The sequence below is a fragment of the Bos indicus genome, chromosome 3 (assembly GCF_029378745.1).
Source record: "Bos indicus isolate NIAB-ARS_2022 breed Sahiwal x Tharparkar chromosome 3, NIAB-ARS_B.indTharparkar_mat_pri_1.0, whole genome shotgun sequence".
NCBI classification, from domain to species: Eukaryota; Metazoa; Chordata; class Mammalia; order Artiodactyla; family Bovidae; genus Bos; species Bos indicus.
In genome coordinates this window covers 111,806,316-111,825,688 of record NC_091762.1, presented here as the reverse complement: position 1 = coordinate 111,825,688, position 19,373 = coordinate 111,806,316, and the positions used below count along the sequence as shown (strand labels likewise).

The following is a 19,373-nucleotide window of genomic DNA, read 5'->3' as shown; positions in this document are numbered from 1 at the left end:
AGTTCCTGCCGGGCCAAGTCTGGCTCTGACTCATCCAAGTGTCCCCAGGACTCAGGTCAGAGCCTGGCGCTGATGAGTGTGCTGAATCGCCACGACGACTTAGCAAGAGGAGAGTCTATGACAAGGGAGCAGCTGCATGTTGTGTGGGAATGTGTGTGCCCCCAGCTAAGCTAACTGTGCTCCCTGAAGACAGGAACTATCCGGACTCTTTGTGATCCAACCTACAGATGGTTAGCAGGAAGGAAGGGAGGAAAAAAGAGGGAGAAAGGAAAGGCAAAAGATAGAAAGGAAGGAAAAGAGGGAAGAAAGGAGGAAGTGGCAGGGAGGAAAGGAGGAAGGAAGAAAAGAAAGAAAAGGTAAGAAAAGAGAGGGAACTAGAAGGGAGGAAGTTTGGAAGGAGGAGAGAATGGGATTAGGGAAGGGAGGATGGATGAGTGGATGGAAGGAAGGAAAGATGGATGGGTGAATAAAAGGATGGATGGTTGGGTGGACAGACGGAAGAAAACAAGAATGGATGAATTCATGCATGCATGCAGGGGTATGAGACCATAATGGGTACTGGTCCATGAAGGCTTCAGGGACTGGACTTGGATTGAACTTGGTTGAGAGAGAGCCCAGAGTGGTGGGAGTCTCAGGTGTGCTATGGAGGATCCATGACTTTGTCCACAAGACCATGCTGCCCCCATCCAGCATGTGGTCTTCCAGAGTCACTGACTCAGCTTCTCTCCTGCTCTAGAACGGAACCCAAATGCCAAGGAGCTGACCAGGGGCCGAGAGAGCCTCTTTCTCAGCCAGTGGTCCCCGAGCCGGAAGGACACCTGTGGTGAGGAGGGTGGCAGTGACCCCATGGGTTCCATGACCATGGCTCTGCCGGCCAAGAAGCCTGCCTGGCAGGCCAAGAAGAACCTGCTCTATGAGTTCCTTGGGGCCACCAAGAACCCAAGTGGGCAGCTGAAACTTCGTGGCAAAGTGGAGGTGGACAGGCTGGAGCTGAAACGTAAGCTGACCCTGCCCAGAGAGAGTCTATGCAGGAAGGGATTTCAGAAACCCTCATAGACCCCTGTAGTAGCTCTGTCATCAAACGGCTGTCTCATCCATGGGCAAGTCACTGTTTTTCCCAGGTCCTGTAAATGGGGGAAATGGCTTTCTTCCTCTGTCATCCCCTACAGGGAAGAGCTCAAGAAATCTAGCTGACTTTCAGGGGTCACATGGGCATTATTGGTGGTTAATTTGAATATAGTCCTGACTCAGCATGTCTTATGTCCCCTCAAGTTGCCTGAGCCAAAGAAAATCCCATGCTTTAAGATTATTTCTACATTGCGATTATTCACGTCTCAGCTTTCTCTCCCTTGTACATCTACAACTGTTTAAGTACAACATTCTCCCCCCAACAAAAGGTGCTAAAAAGGGGACACTGATACCCCATCTCTAACTCTTAAGCCCACAGGGCATATTATAGAAGGAAAGAATCCAGGATTCATATCCTGAAACAACTCCATCAAATTTCATTCATTCAGACTAATTTGGGGTCTTGCCAAAGGGAATTATATAATATTTTAAAATATTAAAAAAAAATGATGCCAGCATAGATGCAACACCTATACAAGGTCCTCGCTGTTGCCAAGTACACGTCCCCAGCGGGGTGCTTTAATAATTTGATAAAAATGAGTTCCCACAGTGTAGCAATTGTTTGTATCAAACTGGATTTTTCCGAAGCACTTGAAGGAATATAGTTTTGCACGCAGGTGAGACAAGCTGGTTGATTGTATCTCTTGCTAAACTGCCTCCTTACTTGTGAGTCATGAAGGAGATGCTCCATGCCAGACCATGCTGGGACTCTCACCCCTTCCACGTTGGCAAGGTGTGAACTAACAGTGTTTTCCTTGAGCTTTGAAGAACCCTCTGGGAGCTTTTCAAATACCTGACCTGTGAGAACATTAACCCCGGGGGCAGTCATGGAGCTGGGACAGGCTGACCTCTCCCTTCCTCAATCACGAAACGCTCTACCTCTCCTGTGACTTACAGTTAACCCACCTGTGACAGGGGCCGACAAGAACAACCTCAAGTACACGGGGAACGTGTTCACCCCACGCTTTGCCACCGCTTTGACCTCAGCAACCCTGAACCAGCCCCTCTGGCTCAACCTGAACTACGCACCTCCGCCCGTGTTCACAAACCCCTCCACCTTCCCCCAGTACCAGGTGAGTGAGGAGGTCCGGGCCCAGTTATCCGGGGGTGGCCGTCCAGGGAGGAGCCGTGGCTCACAAGGAGCCTCATTCACAAAGAGCCGTGGACTCGTTAGTTAATTTCTTCATAGGGGCCCCATCAGACCAACTGCCGGATACACGTGCGCAGGCATGCACACACACACACACGTGTGCATATTTCTCATTTTCCTTTGAATGGATTCCAGTTCACTCTGTGCTGTGTCTTTCAGAGCCACCTGGCTAATCCTGGGCTGTGAAGTACTTGAGCTCCTAGGGAAGACTGACCGACGACACAGTCCTTGTTTGCCACCAGCTCCTGGGACTTGCTTTGTAGTCGGATGACATGTGTCCTAGATTACCTGGGACAGTCCCCGTTTCGGTCTTTTGTTCCAGCACAGTTATTCATTGTACTCCCTTTCACTCTCGAGCATCCCGCTGCAGATGACAAATTATGCGGCTGTTTCATTTCAGCTACAACCTAGCAATCATAGCTTCTACCGTCCGAGGTGGCTTGGCACACAGTCTTGGTCTTGGACTCAGAGCTAAGAGGCGTCAGACACAAAGGGGTGGGGGAAATACTTGCAAGGCTGGCAGTTTTACTCACACAACTTATTTACTCTGGGAAAATGTAGTTCCTTTAGTTCGTCTATTTAACTTAATCTCCTATAAGAGCTGCCACCCACTGGGTAGAGAGATGAAAAAAAAATCAAATAAATGTCCATTCTGATTTAAACCATAGTCCGAACCAAGAGCTTAAATAGTCCCTCTAGGTAGTGCTCCGTTGCTCCAGGACAGGTGCTCAGTGCCTAAGATTTCTCAGTCTTCTCTCCCCTCCCTGGCTGCTTGCCAGAATGGCGTGCAGGTGTACAGAAGGGCCAGGCCCCTGGGAGCCTGCTGCCCCAGCCCGGCCTGGCCGAGCCCAGGGAGGGCAAAGAGAGAAGGAAAACCAACCTGAAGATCTTCTAGTCCTGCCCCGTGCCCTTCCCCCTTCCACTGCCCCGGGGCTCCCAGTGGTATTTCCTCCTCCTCGACAGCAGCAGGCTTAACATCCTGCATGAGAGGTGGGTCTTCTCTACTCCATGTGAAGCCCCTCTGAGCTGGCCCGCTGGACTTAGCCCCTGATTCTTAAAACAGGAACTGAAGTAAAGGGGTTTAGCACAGTCTCTCTCTTTCTCTCCAAAGTTTTGGTTTCAAGTCTTCTTTTGGTTTGCTAAAGAGAGCCAGTGGCCACCCTCTTTCTCAAGCCCCACCTTTGAGGTGAGACGGTGTAAGGAAGCGTGATCCATGGGAAAACCCCAGGTGCATCCATCCTGAATCTACGATGTGCTTTCCTGGAGAAATACCCTGTTCACATGCTCATTGGTTCACCAGCTCCTTCACTGAAGTTCCTCCACCCTTGCACACTCGTCACTGAGTCATTTATCACCTACTCCCTGATGTACTCATTTGTATTTATTTATTTTCTCATTTAAATAATTAAAAAAAAAAAACTCCTTGCTTCACACTGACTGCAGGCTGGGGATTCCAAGGTGACTAGGAAGCTCGGAGTCCAGTATGAGTCAGGGACAAATCCAAGGCCAGCATGGTGTGCCCCCACCTCTGAGAGAGAAACAACTGCATAATTTTATTTAGTGTAAATTGATTCACTCTCAAATGCACTCACTCAAGGGGCTCGCCATGTAGAGCTAATTTGCAGTGGTTTGTTTTGTAAAGAGAGGACAGTCTCTCTCTCTATGTTAACTTCTTCTGACTTGACTTTTGGCGTGGGTGAGATCTGGAAGTATTCTTCTAGCATGAAGGTCCTTTGTCTTCAGAGATGCTGGTGTTTGCATCACAGGGCTGACTCTGAGCTTCCTGGGCCTCTGGGCAGAAAGGCCCTGGCTGGTAGGGTCCCTTGCTTCCATGCAGCAGTTCAGACACTGACTGAGCCCAACCGAAGTCACCTGCACACGCCGACCCTCCCAAGGGGCAACAACAGACAGCGTGACTTACCTTTTCCCAGCTTCTCATGATTTCATGATACCAACCAGCTTCAAGACAGCTGATCAAGGGGTCTGATGTGGTAAAAAGAAGGCAGGTTTTAGAATCATCAGAATTGGATTTAAGGAAATTGTGCTACTTTTGAGCTGTGTGGCCTTGGGCAAGTTAGCCAAATGTTCTGAGCCCTGGTCTCCTCACCTATGAAATGGCCTCATAATAATTACAGCGGCAGCAAATACTTGAGTCAAGTGTAAGGTTAATTGAGTCCATGGATAGGAAAGGGCTTTGTAAAATCTCAAGTATGATACAGATGTTGGTTCTTATTGTTATTCAGCCCTGGTCTTCCTGGTACAGGGGGTCAGGGAGGTCTGCAGACCTTGAGGAGGCACACAGGAGAAACAGGGAACAGTCCATCCCGGTCTCTCTTTCCTGCTTGACGTTAGGAATAAAGATGAGGTCCCGAATCCAGTTTACTCAGAGCTTTGCAGTGCACGGACGAAGAACTGTGGAAGACTAAGTCCCCAGCACCCACGACTCCACAGAGAGTCCCAGCTGCTTGGCACAAGGAACTCTGCTCCCAATTAAGGAGGGCGGGCACATGCAAAGAGGTCACAGCCTCAATTAAAGAAGAATGGATGTGTATTTCCCTTTGCTTGTGATTTCACAGAATTGCAATTTGAACAACTAGAAATCCCCTTCAAGTCATTGAGGGCGGCTCATGCTGATGAATACGGCATCATCTCCTGAAAACCCACCCCACGATGGAGCAGGGATGAGCGGCTCACATATCCTAAGGGTCGCCTCGTCCAGGGAGGTGTGGGGAGGATGGCGGCCCAGGAGAGTTGGCTGTGGAAAGCAGAGCGCTGATGGGGAGGTGGTAAAACGGAAGAGAGGCGCTTAGAATGTGGCCTTGGAGCCCACTGAGGCCTGGCCACAGGCAGGGCAGCCCCATCGGCTGACTTCCCTGTCCCAGTTCAGACCATGCCCGGGCTCACAGGCTGGTTGTGGGGATAAGTGGGGCTGCCCTGGGCCTTAGAGCTTGAAGAAAAGGCAAGCCCGTGCACTGGATTCAAGCGATGGAGGGATTGGTGGATGTGGGGGAGGCCCGACCACGGTCAAGCGCAGGTGCATGGGAGCAGAGAGCAAGGAAGGCCCTGAGAGGATGTGCACCCTAGGAGAGCTGGGGTGGGGGCTTTCCCCAGAACCCCACATCAGGGATTTGGAGCCTTTTATGAGCAGTCCAGGGGCTCCGAGGAAGTCATCAAGGGCAGGTCAGCCATCAGCGCTTTGATGACTGGCTCAGCTGAGTGCATGATGGAGGCAGCATCTCTGGTGTGGAATCTTCTGGAAAGACATATTCTGGTCTGAGGGGTGCTTTGGGTTTTGAGCCGCATCTTATGGATTAACTCTGGATTGGCAGGTAAGGGCAGCCTGGGCCTGGATGAGTCATGAGCCGACCCCACCCACAGCAGCAGTTCTGCTCTCTGTGTGTATGTGTGTGTGTGTGTGTGTGTGTGTGTGTGTGCACGCGCGCGCATGCACAGGGACACCCTAGGCAACTCTGGACAGAGTTGTGAATAAAATTTCTACTTATGGCTGGGCTGAGCTGCCAGGCAGCTTCTTCAAGTGGCAGGAGCAGTGGGGATGGGGGGAGACAGTGAGAGATGGTAAGAGTACCTAGCACTGGCAGAATCCTTACTACATGCTGGGTGCTATTCTGGGCCCTTTAGATGAATTAGCTCATGTATCTTCACAACAGTGTTTATCATCAGGTACAGACACAGGTATACATGTGTGCAGGTAGACACCCAGCAACAGAGACCCAGACTAACACACTGGGTTCAGAGTCACACGTTTGTACACAGAAACACGTGGCTGCAGACACAGATGGAAGCACACGCCAGTGTGTTTAAATAAACATGAGGCAACCTAGCACACTCGACACAGACGGCCTCAGGCACCTCACCCCTTGGGGCAGGAATGGGGTTTGGCGAAGGGCACTTAGAAAAGGGGCATAGACACCAACAGAGATAATCTGGCTGCCTTCACAGGCTTTGCAGGCTTAAACACACATAATTTCAGAGACAAGGGAAAAGAGGCTCAGAGAGGTGAAGTGATTTGCCCAAGGTCACACAGCCTAAGGAGCAGATCTGGACTTCAAAAGACAGCAGGTCCCTAAAGCTCATGTCTTACATATTCAATCAAAAGGCTGTGAATCCTGCTAACCAGGAGCTCCCTGTGTGGTGTGAGGCATGCCAGCTCAACCTGATTCCAGCTGGACTAAGCAACTGGGGGGTGTGGTGGGGGGGGCGGGGCAGGGGGTCTGGCCAGCAGTGTGGTGGGATGGACTCTTCTATGTCTGGAGATCCAGGCGAGGGAGCTGGAAGCTGAGTTGAGTGGCTGCCATTCTCTGGCAGGGAGCCTATCACCCCATGGCACTGAGTCCCTCCTTTCTCTCCCTAGGGCCTGTACCCTCAGCGGGCAGCCAGGATGCCCTACCAGCAGACCCTGCACCCCCAGCTGGGGTGTTACTCCAGACAGGTGAGTCTATGACCTCCTCACCTCTGTCCCAGCCCATGGAGGCCTTCAGGTCAGAAGGATGTCTGTCCCCCTGTCTTTGTCCAGCTGGTCACCAGCCACGCTTTGACCCCAGAGTACAGACACAAGTATCAAAATGCATGGTCCCCAGGAGACAATGCTGGCTGGCACTTACAGCGCCCTTACTGTGCGCCAGGCCCTTCTCTACGGGTCTTATCTGCATTCGTTTAATCCTCAGAACCACCCTACGAGGTAGAGTCAAGATGAGGAAATGGAGACACAGAAAGATGAAATAATTTGCCTGAGGTTATGAAGTTAACACCTAAGTTAGCTTTTGCTGTGGCAACAAACAGCCTCAATGTCCCAGAGGCTTTAAGCAATGCAATGTTTAATTTTTACCCAAAGGTCTCCAGGTTGACTGAGTGGCACCAGGGTTGGGTTCAAGCCTTTTTTAATTGTCACACTCTGGGCCCAGGCTGAAGATTGCTTTTGCGCCTGCCATGCTGGATGGGGGGAGTGTGGGAGGGCTCAGAGCTGGGATGTGGTCATGTTTGCCCACCATCTGTCAGAGCAGATCACACGGCCTGGCTCAGCCTCACTTGGGTTGGGAGTCATAGCCCTCCCATGGTTTCCTCAGTTAAAATACAAGACACTTCAGTTCAGTCGCTCAGTCGTGTCCGACTCTTTGCAACCGCATGAATTGCAGCACGCCAGGCCCCCCTGTCCAAAACTCCCGGAGTTCACTCAAACTCACGTCCATCGAGTCAGTGATGCCATCCAGCCATCTCATCCTCTGTCGTCCCCTTCTCCTCCTGCCCCCAATCCCTCCCAGCATCAGGGTCTTTTCCAATGAGTCAACTCTTCGCATGAGGTGGCCAAAGTACTGGAGTTTCAGCTTTAGCATCATTCCTTCCAATAAACACCCAGGGCTGATCTCCTTTAGAATGGACTGGTTGGATCTCCTTGCAGTCCAAGGGACTCTCAAGAGTCTTCTCCAACACCACAGTTCAAAAGCATCAGTTCTTCGTCACTCAGCTTTCTTCACAGTCCAACTCTCACATCCATATATGACCACAGGAAAAACCATAGCCTTGACTAGACAGACCTTTGTTGGCAAAGTAATGTCTCTGCTTTTGAATATGCTATCTAGGTTGGTCATAACTTTCCTTGCAAGGAGTAAGCGTCTTTTAATTTCATGGCTGCAATCACCATCTGCAGTGATTTGGGAGCCCCCCAAAATAAAGTCTGACACTGTTTCCAATTTTTTCCCAATCTATTTCCCATGAAGTTATGGGACCAGATGCCATGATCTTCGTTTTCTGAATGTTGAGCTTTAAGCCAACTTTTTCACTCTCCTCTTTCACTTTCATCAAGAGGCTCTTTAGTTCTTCTTCACTTTCTGCCATAAGGGTGGTGTCATCTGCATATCTGAGGTTATTGATATTTCTCCCGGAAATCTTGATTCCCGCTTGTGCTTCTTCCAGCCCAGCGTTTCTCATGATGTACTCTGCACAGAAGTTAAATAAGCAGGGTGACAATATACAGCCTTGACGTACTCCTTTTCCTATTTGGAACCAGTCTGTTATTCCATGTCCAGTTCAAACTGTTGCTTCCTGACCTGCATATAGGTTTCTCAAGAGGCAGGTCAGGTGGTCTGGTATTCCCATCTCTTTCAGAATTTTCCACAGCTTATTGTGATCCACACAGTCAAAGGCTTTGGCATAGTCAATAAAGCAGAAATAGATGTTTTTCTGGAACTCTCTTGCTTTTTCCATGGTCCAGTGGATGTTGGCAATTTGATCTCTTGTTCCTCTGCTTTTTCTAAAACCAGCTTGAACATCTGGAAGTTCATGGTTCATGTATTGCTGAAGCCTGGCTTGGAGAATTGTAAGCATTACTTTACTACTGTGTGAGATGAGTGCAATTGTGTGGTAGTTTGAGCATTCTTTGAAATTGCCTTTCTTTGGGAGTGGAATGAAAACTGACCTTTTCCAGTCCTGTGGCCACTGCTGAGTTTTCCAAATTTGCTGGCATATTGAGTGCAGCACTTTCACAGCATCATCTTTCAGGATTTGAAATAGCTCAACTGGAATTCCATCACCTCCACCAGCTTTGTTCGTAGTGATGCTTTCTAAGGCCCACTTGACTTTACATTCCAGGATGTCTGGCTCTAGGTGAGTGATCACACCATCGTGATTATCTGGGTCATGAAGATCTTTTTTGAATAGTTCTGTGTATTCATGACACCTCTTCTTAATATCTTCTGCTTCTGTTAGGTCCATACCATTTCTGTCCTTTATCGAGCCCATGTTTGCATGAAATGTTCCCTTGGTATCTCTAATTTTCTTGAAGAGATCTCTAGTCTTTCCCATTCTGTTGTTTTCCTCTATTTCTTTGCATTGATTGCTGAAGAAGGCTTTCTTATCTCTCCTTGCTATTCTTTGGAACTCTGCATTCAGATGCTTATATCTTTCCTTTTGTCCTTTGCTTTCCACTTCTCTTCTTTTCACAGCTATTTGTAAAGGCCTCCTCAGACAGCCATTTTGCTTTTTTACATTTCTTTTTCTTGGGGATGGTCTTGATCCCTGTCTCCTGTACAATGTCAGGAACCTCTGTCCATAGTTCGTCAGGCACTCTATCAGATCTAGTCCCTTAAATATATTTCTCCTTTCCACTGTATAATCATAAGGGATTTGATTTAGGTCATACCTGAATGGTCTAGTGCTTTAGTTAAATTTAAATCCAGGTAAATGGTGAATAAAATGTTAGTAGAGTTGTGTCCCAAATACTGCATGGACCATACTTAAACTAAAAATATTTTACTGTTATCTTAAATTCAAATTTAACTGGGTGTTACCTATTTTTGTTAGCTAAATCTGAACCCCCTACTCCCATGGGTAGGTTGGGGGTCAACATCTGCTTGACAGTAACACAATGGCAGGTTGGGGTTTGACCTTGAGCCAGCTGGCTTCAGGGCCCATGTTCCCAGTAACTGTGGCTTACTGCCTCTTGTACACAGATTCATAAAAATATAGTATCAAAGTAAACAGCAGAGGGACTTCCCTGGCAATCTGGTGGTTAAGACTTCATCTTCCAATGCAGGGGATGTGGGTTCAATTCCCGGTCCGGGAGCTAAGATTTCACGTGCCTTGTGGCCAAAAAAAAAAAAAAACAAAACACAAACAGACACAATATGGTAACAAAATCAATAAAGACTTTTAAAATGGCCCACATCAAAAAGATCTTTTAAAAAATCAAGCATCAGAAATGAAAATACAAACACACACCCAGACACAAATAAAGATGTGTTTATATACATACATGCCACTGGGCTGGATGTGCGTGGGCCTGAGCACACACAGGCAACACAAAAGAGCACTTCCAGAGAGTCTGAGTATCTTGGATGAGGTGGGGGTGTGAGGAGAAGAGCTGAGAACAGGCTACATTCTCAGTCTGGCTTGCACACTGCCCCCCGCAGCACACACACCCAGGTGAACAGAGCCCACCCTCAAACCCACGGACTCTTCGGCCTCTCCTCTCTCCCCAGGTAGCCCTACCCTTGTAGCCCTACCCTTTCTCTTCAAGCTGCACCTCTGCCCTGAAGGATGTTAGAATGTTCTAGAAGATAGAGAAGGGACTATAAGTATGGGTCCCTTTATCACGTGGGCCAGGGCTGCTCTTTCAGCAGTAGGAGCTTTGCATCCTCAGATGAAGTCGCGAGGGGAGGCAGTCAGGCTCACAGAATCCCCATCTCATCCCCTCCACCCCACGAGCAGTGATTCTGTCCACCTAGCTCCTCAGCAAATGCTTTTAGACAAAGTTATGTATGTGCATATATCTGAACCAGTAACGTTAGAAATCTGGTATAAGATTTTCATCACCTTAGAGGCACTCACTGTGACTGGTTTCTTAGGTGTCCTTCTGGTGATATCTGTCTGTATAGGCATTTTTATATGAATGTGGCATGCTGGGCACACTGCTGTATCATTGCTTTTGTCAGCAAAGAGTGTGTCTTGGAAATGGTTCCCGAGGCCTCTACACAGCTCTGGTTTATGGTTTTTATCAGTGACACGTAGCTAGGGTACGGTTTTGAGTGAAGCTTGTGTCAGCTCTGAGACCCACACCTTCTTTTTCATGTCTGTTTCCTCTCACATCCAGGTCTGGGACTCCCACCCCCTACATTGGAAAAACCAGTTTTGTTTTGTTTTTTTCTGCCGCGCCGACCCTTGGGCGTCTGTCCTGGGAGGTCGCTTCCTGGGTTCTCTCTGTGACCTCTTAGCACTTTATGACCTTCAGCTCATCCTCTTGGGGGCTTGGCACCCACATCCAGCATCACTGGATCCTATCTGTTCACTGGGGGAAGGATGGGGAGGGCCAGGAAGGATGGGCCCAGACTTCTAGAAGGAGCGAGCACAGTGGTGGAGTCGAGGGACTCAGGGACTCTGACAAAACTCGGACACTTGAAACACTTACTAAGCAAGTTACTTAACTTCTCTGAGCTTCGGTTTCCTCGTACCTAAAATGGGAATCCTAATGGTCCTACCTCACGGGGGCTGTTCGGAGTTTAAATGAGAGAATCCACATGAAGGGCCTGGCACACCTTTATTATCACTTAATGACCACTAGGCTTTATCATCTTTTTAAATTGGATAAGGGTGTGCAGGGTGAGAGCAGGCAGTCAGTATGCTGAACAGATGAGCAGCTTGGACCCCACTCTGGCTGTGAAAGTGGAAATCCAAGAATTTCCCTAGTTTTGACCAAAACGCTTAGGAAGATGGATATCAGGAAGATGACATTTGGAGCTGTCAGTGGTAGAATACAGTGCTCGCAGTGTAAAGAGCTCCCCATCATTTTAGGTATTCAAGTGGACATTGGTCTTTTCTTTCCTCCATCCACCTCCTCTTTCTTTCTTTACTTTTTTTACTTATTCACTTAACACATGTTTATTGAGCAGCTGCTATGTGACAGGCACAGGCTTAGGGCTGAGGATAAATCAGTAAATGAGACAGATGGGGCCCCTGCCTTGCCAAGAAGACAGTGGGAGCCCTGCTTCTTGGTGAGTCTGATCCTGGTGGTCTCAGGAACCCAGTGAGTTCCTACTTTTCTCTAGGGTTTGAGCTGAATCCCATTTTCCCTCTTTGGCATTTCTCTTGCACTCACACTGTCCACTAATGTAACCAGCAGCCATGTGTGGCTATTTACGTTGAAACCAACTAAAATTAACTAAAATTTAAAATTCAGCCCCACTAGCCCCATTTCAAGTGCTCAGTAGCCACATTTATGTCTGGTGGGTACCATATTGGGTTGTACCCAGTGGAGACCCAGAAGATTTCCATCATCCATCATGAGAATTTCCACTGGGCAGGGCTGTCTCAGGCTTGGGGGTCTGTTGAGATCCTGAGCTAGAAGCCAGGGATGTGCACATCTCCGCAGCCTTGACTGAGATTGTAAACGACAAGGAACCAGGGGCTTCTGAGATGTTATTGACTCAGGGAAAGTTAGGAGACAGGGTAGAGAAACAATAATGGAAATGATATTCATTGGTTATGTGCCAGTCTCTCTACTTATATCAACTGACTCAGTCCCCATACTAATGGACATAGTGTTTGCCCATTTTATGGATCAGGAAACTGAGGCTCGGATAAATTAAATACCTTGCTGGTCTCCCATAAAGAAGCTGAGCCCTGTGCTTTTCCCAGTTTAACACAGTGTCTTCTGTGTGCCCCACAGTGACTGAGGGGCCACAGGGGCTGAGGGGTGGGACCTGGGGTTTGGGTCAGGGCTGAGGGACTGTGATGTTTAGAGGCAGCAGGCTCTGCTGCACTCAGCGCCTCTCTCCTCTCGGCCCTGCAGGTGACGCCATACAACCCCCAGCAGATGGGACAACAGATTTTCCGCTCTTCCTACACCCCCCTGATGAGCTACATCCCCTTCGTCCAGCCCAACTATCCGTACCCTCAGAGGACACCTCAGAAGCTGGCCAGCAACCCCCGAGACCCTTCCCCCATGGCAGGAGATGGGCCGCAGTACCTCTTCCCCCCGGCATACGGGTGAGTCCTCAGCCCATGCCGGAAGCCCACCTGCCTTCCCGAAAGCTGCTGGAGAGGGGAGGTGGCGCTCTGGGCCCCACTGGGCTTCCTTGTTACATATGTTCCCTGGCGGGGAGGAGGGGAGACCCCGGGCCTGTGTTCAGAGGCTGTGTGTGTGCTGGACGGAGCAGGTGTGGAGGTGAGCCCGGTGGGCCCCCTTTGGGGCCCAGGCTGGGGCCGGAGTCCTCAGTCTGGTGCAGAAAGGCAGCTGTGTGTCCACAGCAGGCGGCAGGCGCTGGAACTGGACGCATATGCCCTTCCCCATTTGCCTGGTGTCCAGCAGGCTATGGCCAGGTAATCTCCTTAAAGCTCTTTCCCCCACTTACCGCGTCCGGAACTGCTTGGCAGGCTCATCTCTCCAACAGCCCCGTGAGTTCGCAAGTGGCCCTGTTGAAGCTTCTCCCACAGCTTATCGGACTGCTCTCACTTTCCCCCCAAACTACCCCAAACAGCAGAGGAGAGGGTCTTAGCAGCCAAGAGCCAACACAAACTCAACCTTTTTCTCTGACAATTCCACAGAAACTACATGCCAGTCAGTAAGAAATTTGTGTTTGTTGTTTTAACACAACACAGCTGCTCATTTCCGCCCACCAAACCTTCACTTCCGTGAGGCAGGTGGGCCCAGGTCAGTCCTGAGACTCCAGTCCTGGGCGCCCCCCAGAGAACGTGCGTCCCCGTGTGCAGGGAATCTGTGCCCCACTGTAAGAACTTCCCTTTACAGAGTTGGGGCCAGACTCCCCAGCCTGACAAGGATTCCCTTCCTCCCCCTCCCTGTCAGGTCAACGGGTGTTTCCCGGATTCTGACGCTTTCAATCAGCGTTCCCCCTGAACTCTTGTTGTAGAGGATAAATCCTGGAAAGAGGTTTCCATAGTCACATCTGTTTGGAATAAGAAAGGTAGAAACAAAGATAAAAAGATTTCTCAACTGTTGGAATTCACAGATTACTTAATTTACCAGGGTGCATGGAGAACATTCAACAAGGTCAATAGTGCCAGTTGAATATGAAACCCATGACCGTGACCTCTTCTTTCTTCTTATTCTTCCCCTCTGCCCTCCCCTCCCCTCGGGGCTCCCTTCCTTCTCTCCCTCCCTTCCTTCCATCCTTCCATCCCTTTTCTCCTCCCCTTTTCTCATTTCACGGTGTGTTCCACCATCACACCCGGGGAAGCGCTGTGTCGGTCGACGCACGTAGTGATGATGAACTTAGCCTGTGGGGCCCCGTCGATGAATAGGACACGGCTCGTTCCTTCAGAGATGAGAATGGATGAGGAGGGGGCACAGTGATGTTAGTGCCATGACAAAGTGCCATCAAAGTGGCCCAGGGACAGAGGGAAGGTCCCTGCTGGGTGGGCAGTGAGGGCTGGAGGATGGGCAGGGGGCAGCAACCTGGAGACTCAGGCCCTCGCGTGGGAGGTCGCATGGCAGACTTGAGACCTGGGGAATAAAGGCACCCGGTTGAGGTATGAGATTTACCCCTTGCATGAGATGGAAAATAAGAAAAGGAAGGCCAGACTTGGATTATTAAAAGCTCTGACTGGTAGGCCTGGGGGTCCGATGCAGAGCTGTGAATGCTGGAATGAATTGATGGGCCAGAGGGGAGAGAGATGGGGGATGAGAGGTGACTACAGGGTCTGTAAGAGAGGTGAGAGTAGATGAGATTGCAGAGGGCAGACAGCCCACCTGTAGGCTGGCAGATGCCCCTTCCGTGCTGTAACTCTGGGCTCAGGGGAAGAGAGACTTGCTGCAGAACCGGCCATGCTGAAGGGTGGCGTGGTCCCACGGTCTCGTTGGTCAGCTCTTGGGAAGCACTGGTGGGGAGCAGAAAGAGGGAGGGTGGAGCCCTGGTCTCGAGCTGTCTTCAGAGAGACAGGAAAGGGAGGAGACTGAGGAAGAAGCAGCCTTAGAAGCGGGCAGGAGCTGGGGGCCAGCTGGGGACATTGTGGGCAAAGGAGAGAAAAGGGAGATGCAGCGGTCAGCAGGCTGGAGGGGTGGCCTGAGAGGTGGGCTGGAAAGAAAGTGGGGTCAGAAAGGTGAGGCGAGGAGTGCAGGCCTGCATCCCTCAAAGGGAGGGTTCATTTATTCAAAAAACTATCTGTGGCCTTCTGCGTGTGCCTGGCTGGCTCTAGGCATGGGTTACTGCAGTGAACAAGACCAGCGAGTTTCCTTCTGTCATTCCAGGAAGATCAATAGACAATGCAGAAATAAACAAGCATCATACATGCCAGGTGCAGGGAAAAGGGGGAGATCTGAGTGAAACGAGAGAATGAACCATGTGCATATATAGTTGATGAGCACTCTGGGCAGAAAGGATAGAAAGTGCAGTGGCCATGAGATGGGAAATGCAGCTGGAGCACACTTGGTGGGGGAGACAGGGGGGCGGCTTTGAAATCACAGTAGGGGCTGGCCCAGACTAGAGAGGGTCTGCGAGGCCAGGTAGGAAAGAGATGTGGGCGGCCACGAGTGCTCTAATTCTCTGTGTAAGAAGATGACATGGGCCAGTGTACAAAGAGAGGGCTGTGGAGTAAGAGCTGATGGAGGGGACCAGGCTGGGTGCCTTTATGCTGCCCAAGCAAGAGGTGCTGGAGGTGTAGATGAGGCAGTAACCCTGGAAAGGAGGCGAGAAAAATCTGAAACGTTTATTTTCTTGGTAGAATTGATGGGACTTGATGGTTGGATGTGGAATAAGGAAGAGAGGAGTCAAGTGTGATTCCTAGTTCTGTTTGTTTGTTTTAACTGAGCTATTTTATTTATTTTTAATTGGTGGAAAATTGCTTTACAATTTTGTGTTGGTTTCCGCTGTATAACAACACGAATCAGTCATACTTATATATATATGTGTGTCTTTATATATATATCTACATATGTATATATATCTACATCCCTTCCCTCCCTCTCTTCCCTCTCCTCCCCTCATCTCACCCCTCTAAGGTCATCACAGAGCTCCAGGCTGGGCTCCCTTTGTTATTTAGCAACTTCCCACTATTTCTTTTACACATGATAGTGAGCAAGTAGCATTGATTTGTAGGTTTTTGACTTGAGTGTCTGGATAAGTGGCAGTACCAAAGTCCAGATGATGAGAGCACGGGTCCCTTGATCAAGAATTTGGTTTTGCGTATGTGAAATTTTTAAAACTAGTTTTATTTATGTATGTCTTTGTTTTTGGCTGTGCTGGGTCTTCACTGCTGCGTGGGCTTTTTCTCTGGTTGCGGCGAGCAGGGCTACTGTCTGTTGTGGTGCACAGGTTTCCCATTGTGGGAGCTTCTCTTGTTGCACAGCACAGACTCTAAGTGCACAGGCTTCAGTAGTTCACAGCCAGTGGCTCCACTGAACCACCAGGGAAGCTCTGCTTATGTGAAATTTGAGATGCCCATTAGATACAGGAGTGGAGCTGTCGATGGGCAGGTGGGTGTCTGAGTCTGAGGCTCAGGGGAGAAGTGGTGGCTGATAATATAAATTTGGGGATCATTAGCATATAGATGATGTTTAGACGCATGGGGCGGGACAAGATCGCCTGGGAGCACATGTACAGAGAGAAGAAGAGAAGCCCAAGGACCGAACCCTGGGCCTCCCAACATGTAGAGGGGTTGTGGAGATGGAGAGGCACAAGCAAAGGATCTAAGAGACGGGAGGAAAACAGAAGAGTGTGAAGTGGAGGGAGCCAGAGGAAGAGATGGAGGGATGACCGTATGGCAAGAAAACCTGGGCACCACAGGGTGGGGCAGAGGGAGCCCGGGGCTCAGGGGTGGTGTTGGGGGTTACTAGTCGTGCTGGATGGAATAAGGTCCAGAAGACGCTGTCCTGGGCAGGGAGGGGTACAAGGGCCTAGGTGGAGAGAGTTTAGTTTGGGAGACAAGGAGGGTCAGTGTTTCCTCTGATTCAGGAGCAAAGAAGAGACCAAGAGACCAAACTATATGTGATGGGATAGGAAGGAGCAGGTGGCCTCCGTGTTCTCAGGGAAGGAGGAGGGGAGCCCTTCCTGACCTCTGCTAAGTCCAGGATCACCATACAATATATCTTTCAAGCAGTAATAAGCTTAAGAGTCAAAAGAATGCAAATAATAATTGCACTGGGAATACCAGTGGAGAAACTGTTCCAGGCAAACCAAGACCTTTCAACCGTGCTCGAGAGGCAGTTCAAGCTCCTCCCCTTCCTCCAGCAAGCACTCCTGAATAACTATAGTCCACATGGATTAGCCCTCTTCCGGGCTCTCTAGGGTACGTCCTGTCCAGAGCATGCCCTTGGCCGCTGACCCCATCAGAGCTTTTCAACCGGAAGGTCTCAGATGTGTGGGGTGTGGCAACAGATACGAGGTGTGTTATAACTAATTTATTGCTGGTAATTATTAAATACTCAAATATGGGTTATGGCCTTTATTTTACAAACCAGAGTGGAATTCAGAGTATCCTTATAGTAGCATCACTTCCAATAATTTCTTTTCCAATATGATTTTTGAAAAAGAGAAAAAGAAACGAGGTTACGCTTATCCGGCACCCTACCTCGTGCCAGATCCTTGACTGAGTGCTGAGTGTAGAATGTGTAGACAGTGTCTCTGTTCTGGGAAAATTTATTTTAGTGAGAAGAGATGCGGAGAAGAGATGCGGATACCCCAAATCCTCGGTTGGCCACGGCTGCTCGCTGTGAGCGACGGATACCGGCGCCAGCTGAGGCGTTACAGATTAATGCGCCCGTTTGCCCCCGTCGCTTCTCTCCTCTTCTGCGCCCCCCCCCCCACCCCCGCCCCCGCTCCTTTTTTGATTCATCAGTTCATGGGAGGGCGTCATGAACGTGAGCATCTTCTGTAATATGCATCTGCCCAGCTGAAAAGTGACTGAGAATCCCTGGATTAGACTAAATCTAGCCATTTGCTCTGCTGTGATTTGTCTTGAGCTCTGTTCCATTCATTCAAAGTATCCTAGCAGATGGGGAAAGAAATTGCAATAGGATACCAGAAGTGTGAGTAAATGATTCCATCTGGAGAGGTCAGCGAAGGCTTCACAGAGAAGACGGCTTTCGAACTCTCTTCCAAAGTATGACTAGCAGTGTGCCAGGGAGAAAAGGCAGAAGAGTATGTATTTCTGTTCTTGGAGGTCGAGGCTCAGGTCTTCTCGGCTCTTCCTTCCCTGAGGGTCTAGCAACGCTGCGGGCAGTCAGGGGTGCCTCCGTGCTTTCTTGCCAGATTGGGGTTGAAATGCAGGGCCTGATTGAACCTGGTGCTGAGAAGGGGATCAGGAGCCCTGGGGTGGTCGGATTCTGAAATCTCACCCTGGGACGTGGGTCTGAGTTCTCTGATGTGAAATTTCTTGAGGGACACACAAGATCCTCTAAGGCAGGTAAAGGGGCTATAGGCCCACAGGAAAGGTGCTCCAATCCAGAGAGGCTTCCTAGTCTGTGGACCTGGATACGGAGAGAGCATAGGCTGGACAGAGTCCCTACAGGCTGCCAGGGCCTTCCTGACCTAAGGGAGTGGCAGAAGGAGCTCTTTGTTGTCTTCCAATAATATCATTTCAATATTTTATTTTCTCAGAGCCAAAGCTTTTTGTATTACTGCTAAAGCTTTCAGTTTCTAAGCCTGTCATGATCTTCCCAGTCTTTGACAGCCCCCACATTAACATATTACTTTGCCTAATATCACCACCAACATCAGGAATTCTGTCACAATGCCTTTTTTCTCTTCTGAGTTTTTAAAAATGTATTTGGCCGCGCTGGGTCTTAGTTGCGACACGCAGGCGGAATCTTCATTGCCACACGTAGGCTCCTTAGTTGTGGCATGGAAACTTAGTGGCGGCACGTGTGCTCTGGTTCCTTGGTCAGGGATTGAACCCGAGCCCCTTCATTGGGAGGGTGTCTTAACCACTGGACCACCAGGGAAGTCCCATCACGATGTCCTTTTCTTCCTCCTCCAGGTTCGGCTCAACGTCCGGTGGGCCCCTGATGAACAGCCCCTACTTTTCCTCCAGTGGGAATGGCATAAATTTTTAGATCTCCTCCTTACCTCCCTCCTCCCACCTTAGCCCCTGGAGCAGGGCTAATGGCTCTGGAATTCTGGATTCTGCAGCAGCTTGGTATGGAGTTTGGAAAGCCAAGGTTCCGACCAGGTCACAGACAGAAAACAGCAAGGCCAGACGCATCTGTGGACCAACACTCATACACGCACACAGTCCGCCCTCCCGCAAACTGCGGACCACACGCTCCCCCCTGGGATTCATACTCACTTGCTCATCCACGCATGCATCTGTATTTAGCTAACATGAGTGATTTTTGTTTTTGTTGTTGGTAAAATAGAAGTAAGACACTTAATTTTAGAAAGTTTGTATTTTCTGATAAAAGTATGAGCTGCTTGACATAGAGTGTGCCTGTTTATTTTCTGTAATGCTCCATGTAAATCATCACTGCTCCTTCCCCTGCCACCCACCCCGGGAGACTCAAAGTTTACTGAGGACACGGGCTACCATCCTCCAAATGCTTCTCTGTAAATGAGGGACCCCAGGGACTGTACACTTGAGGGCTTACCTATTCTTTTGTGTGTGATCCACTCACTTCTCAACAGCCCAGTTTAAG

General features: G+C 49.5%; 1 protein-coding gene across 5 annotated transcripts in view; it reads left to right on the top strand.

The window, feature by feature from the left end:
* The window catches only part of C3H1orf94 (chromosome 3 C1orf94 homolog), a 41,857-nt gene extending 22,706 nt beyond the window's left edge, over positions 1 to 19,151 (top strand). The window contains exons 3-7 of one of the 5 annotated variants that reach the window (XM_070786886.1): positions 737 to 997; positions 2,044 to 2,201; positions 6,651 to 6,728; positions 12,579 to 12,775; positions 18,719 to 19,151. In XM_070786886.1, the coding sequence (XP_070642987.1) occupies positions 737 to 997; positions 2,044 to 2,201; positions 6,651 to 6,728; positions 12,579 to 12,775; positions 18,719 to 18,794 (770 nt within the window). In that variant the 3' untranslated portion in view covers positions 18,795 to 19,151. The other 4 variants (XM_019958441.2, XM_070786887.1, XM_070786889.1 and 1 more) reach the window with 4 other exon arrangements.
* The last annotated feature ends 222 nt before the right edge of the window (positions 19,152 to 19,373 follow it).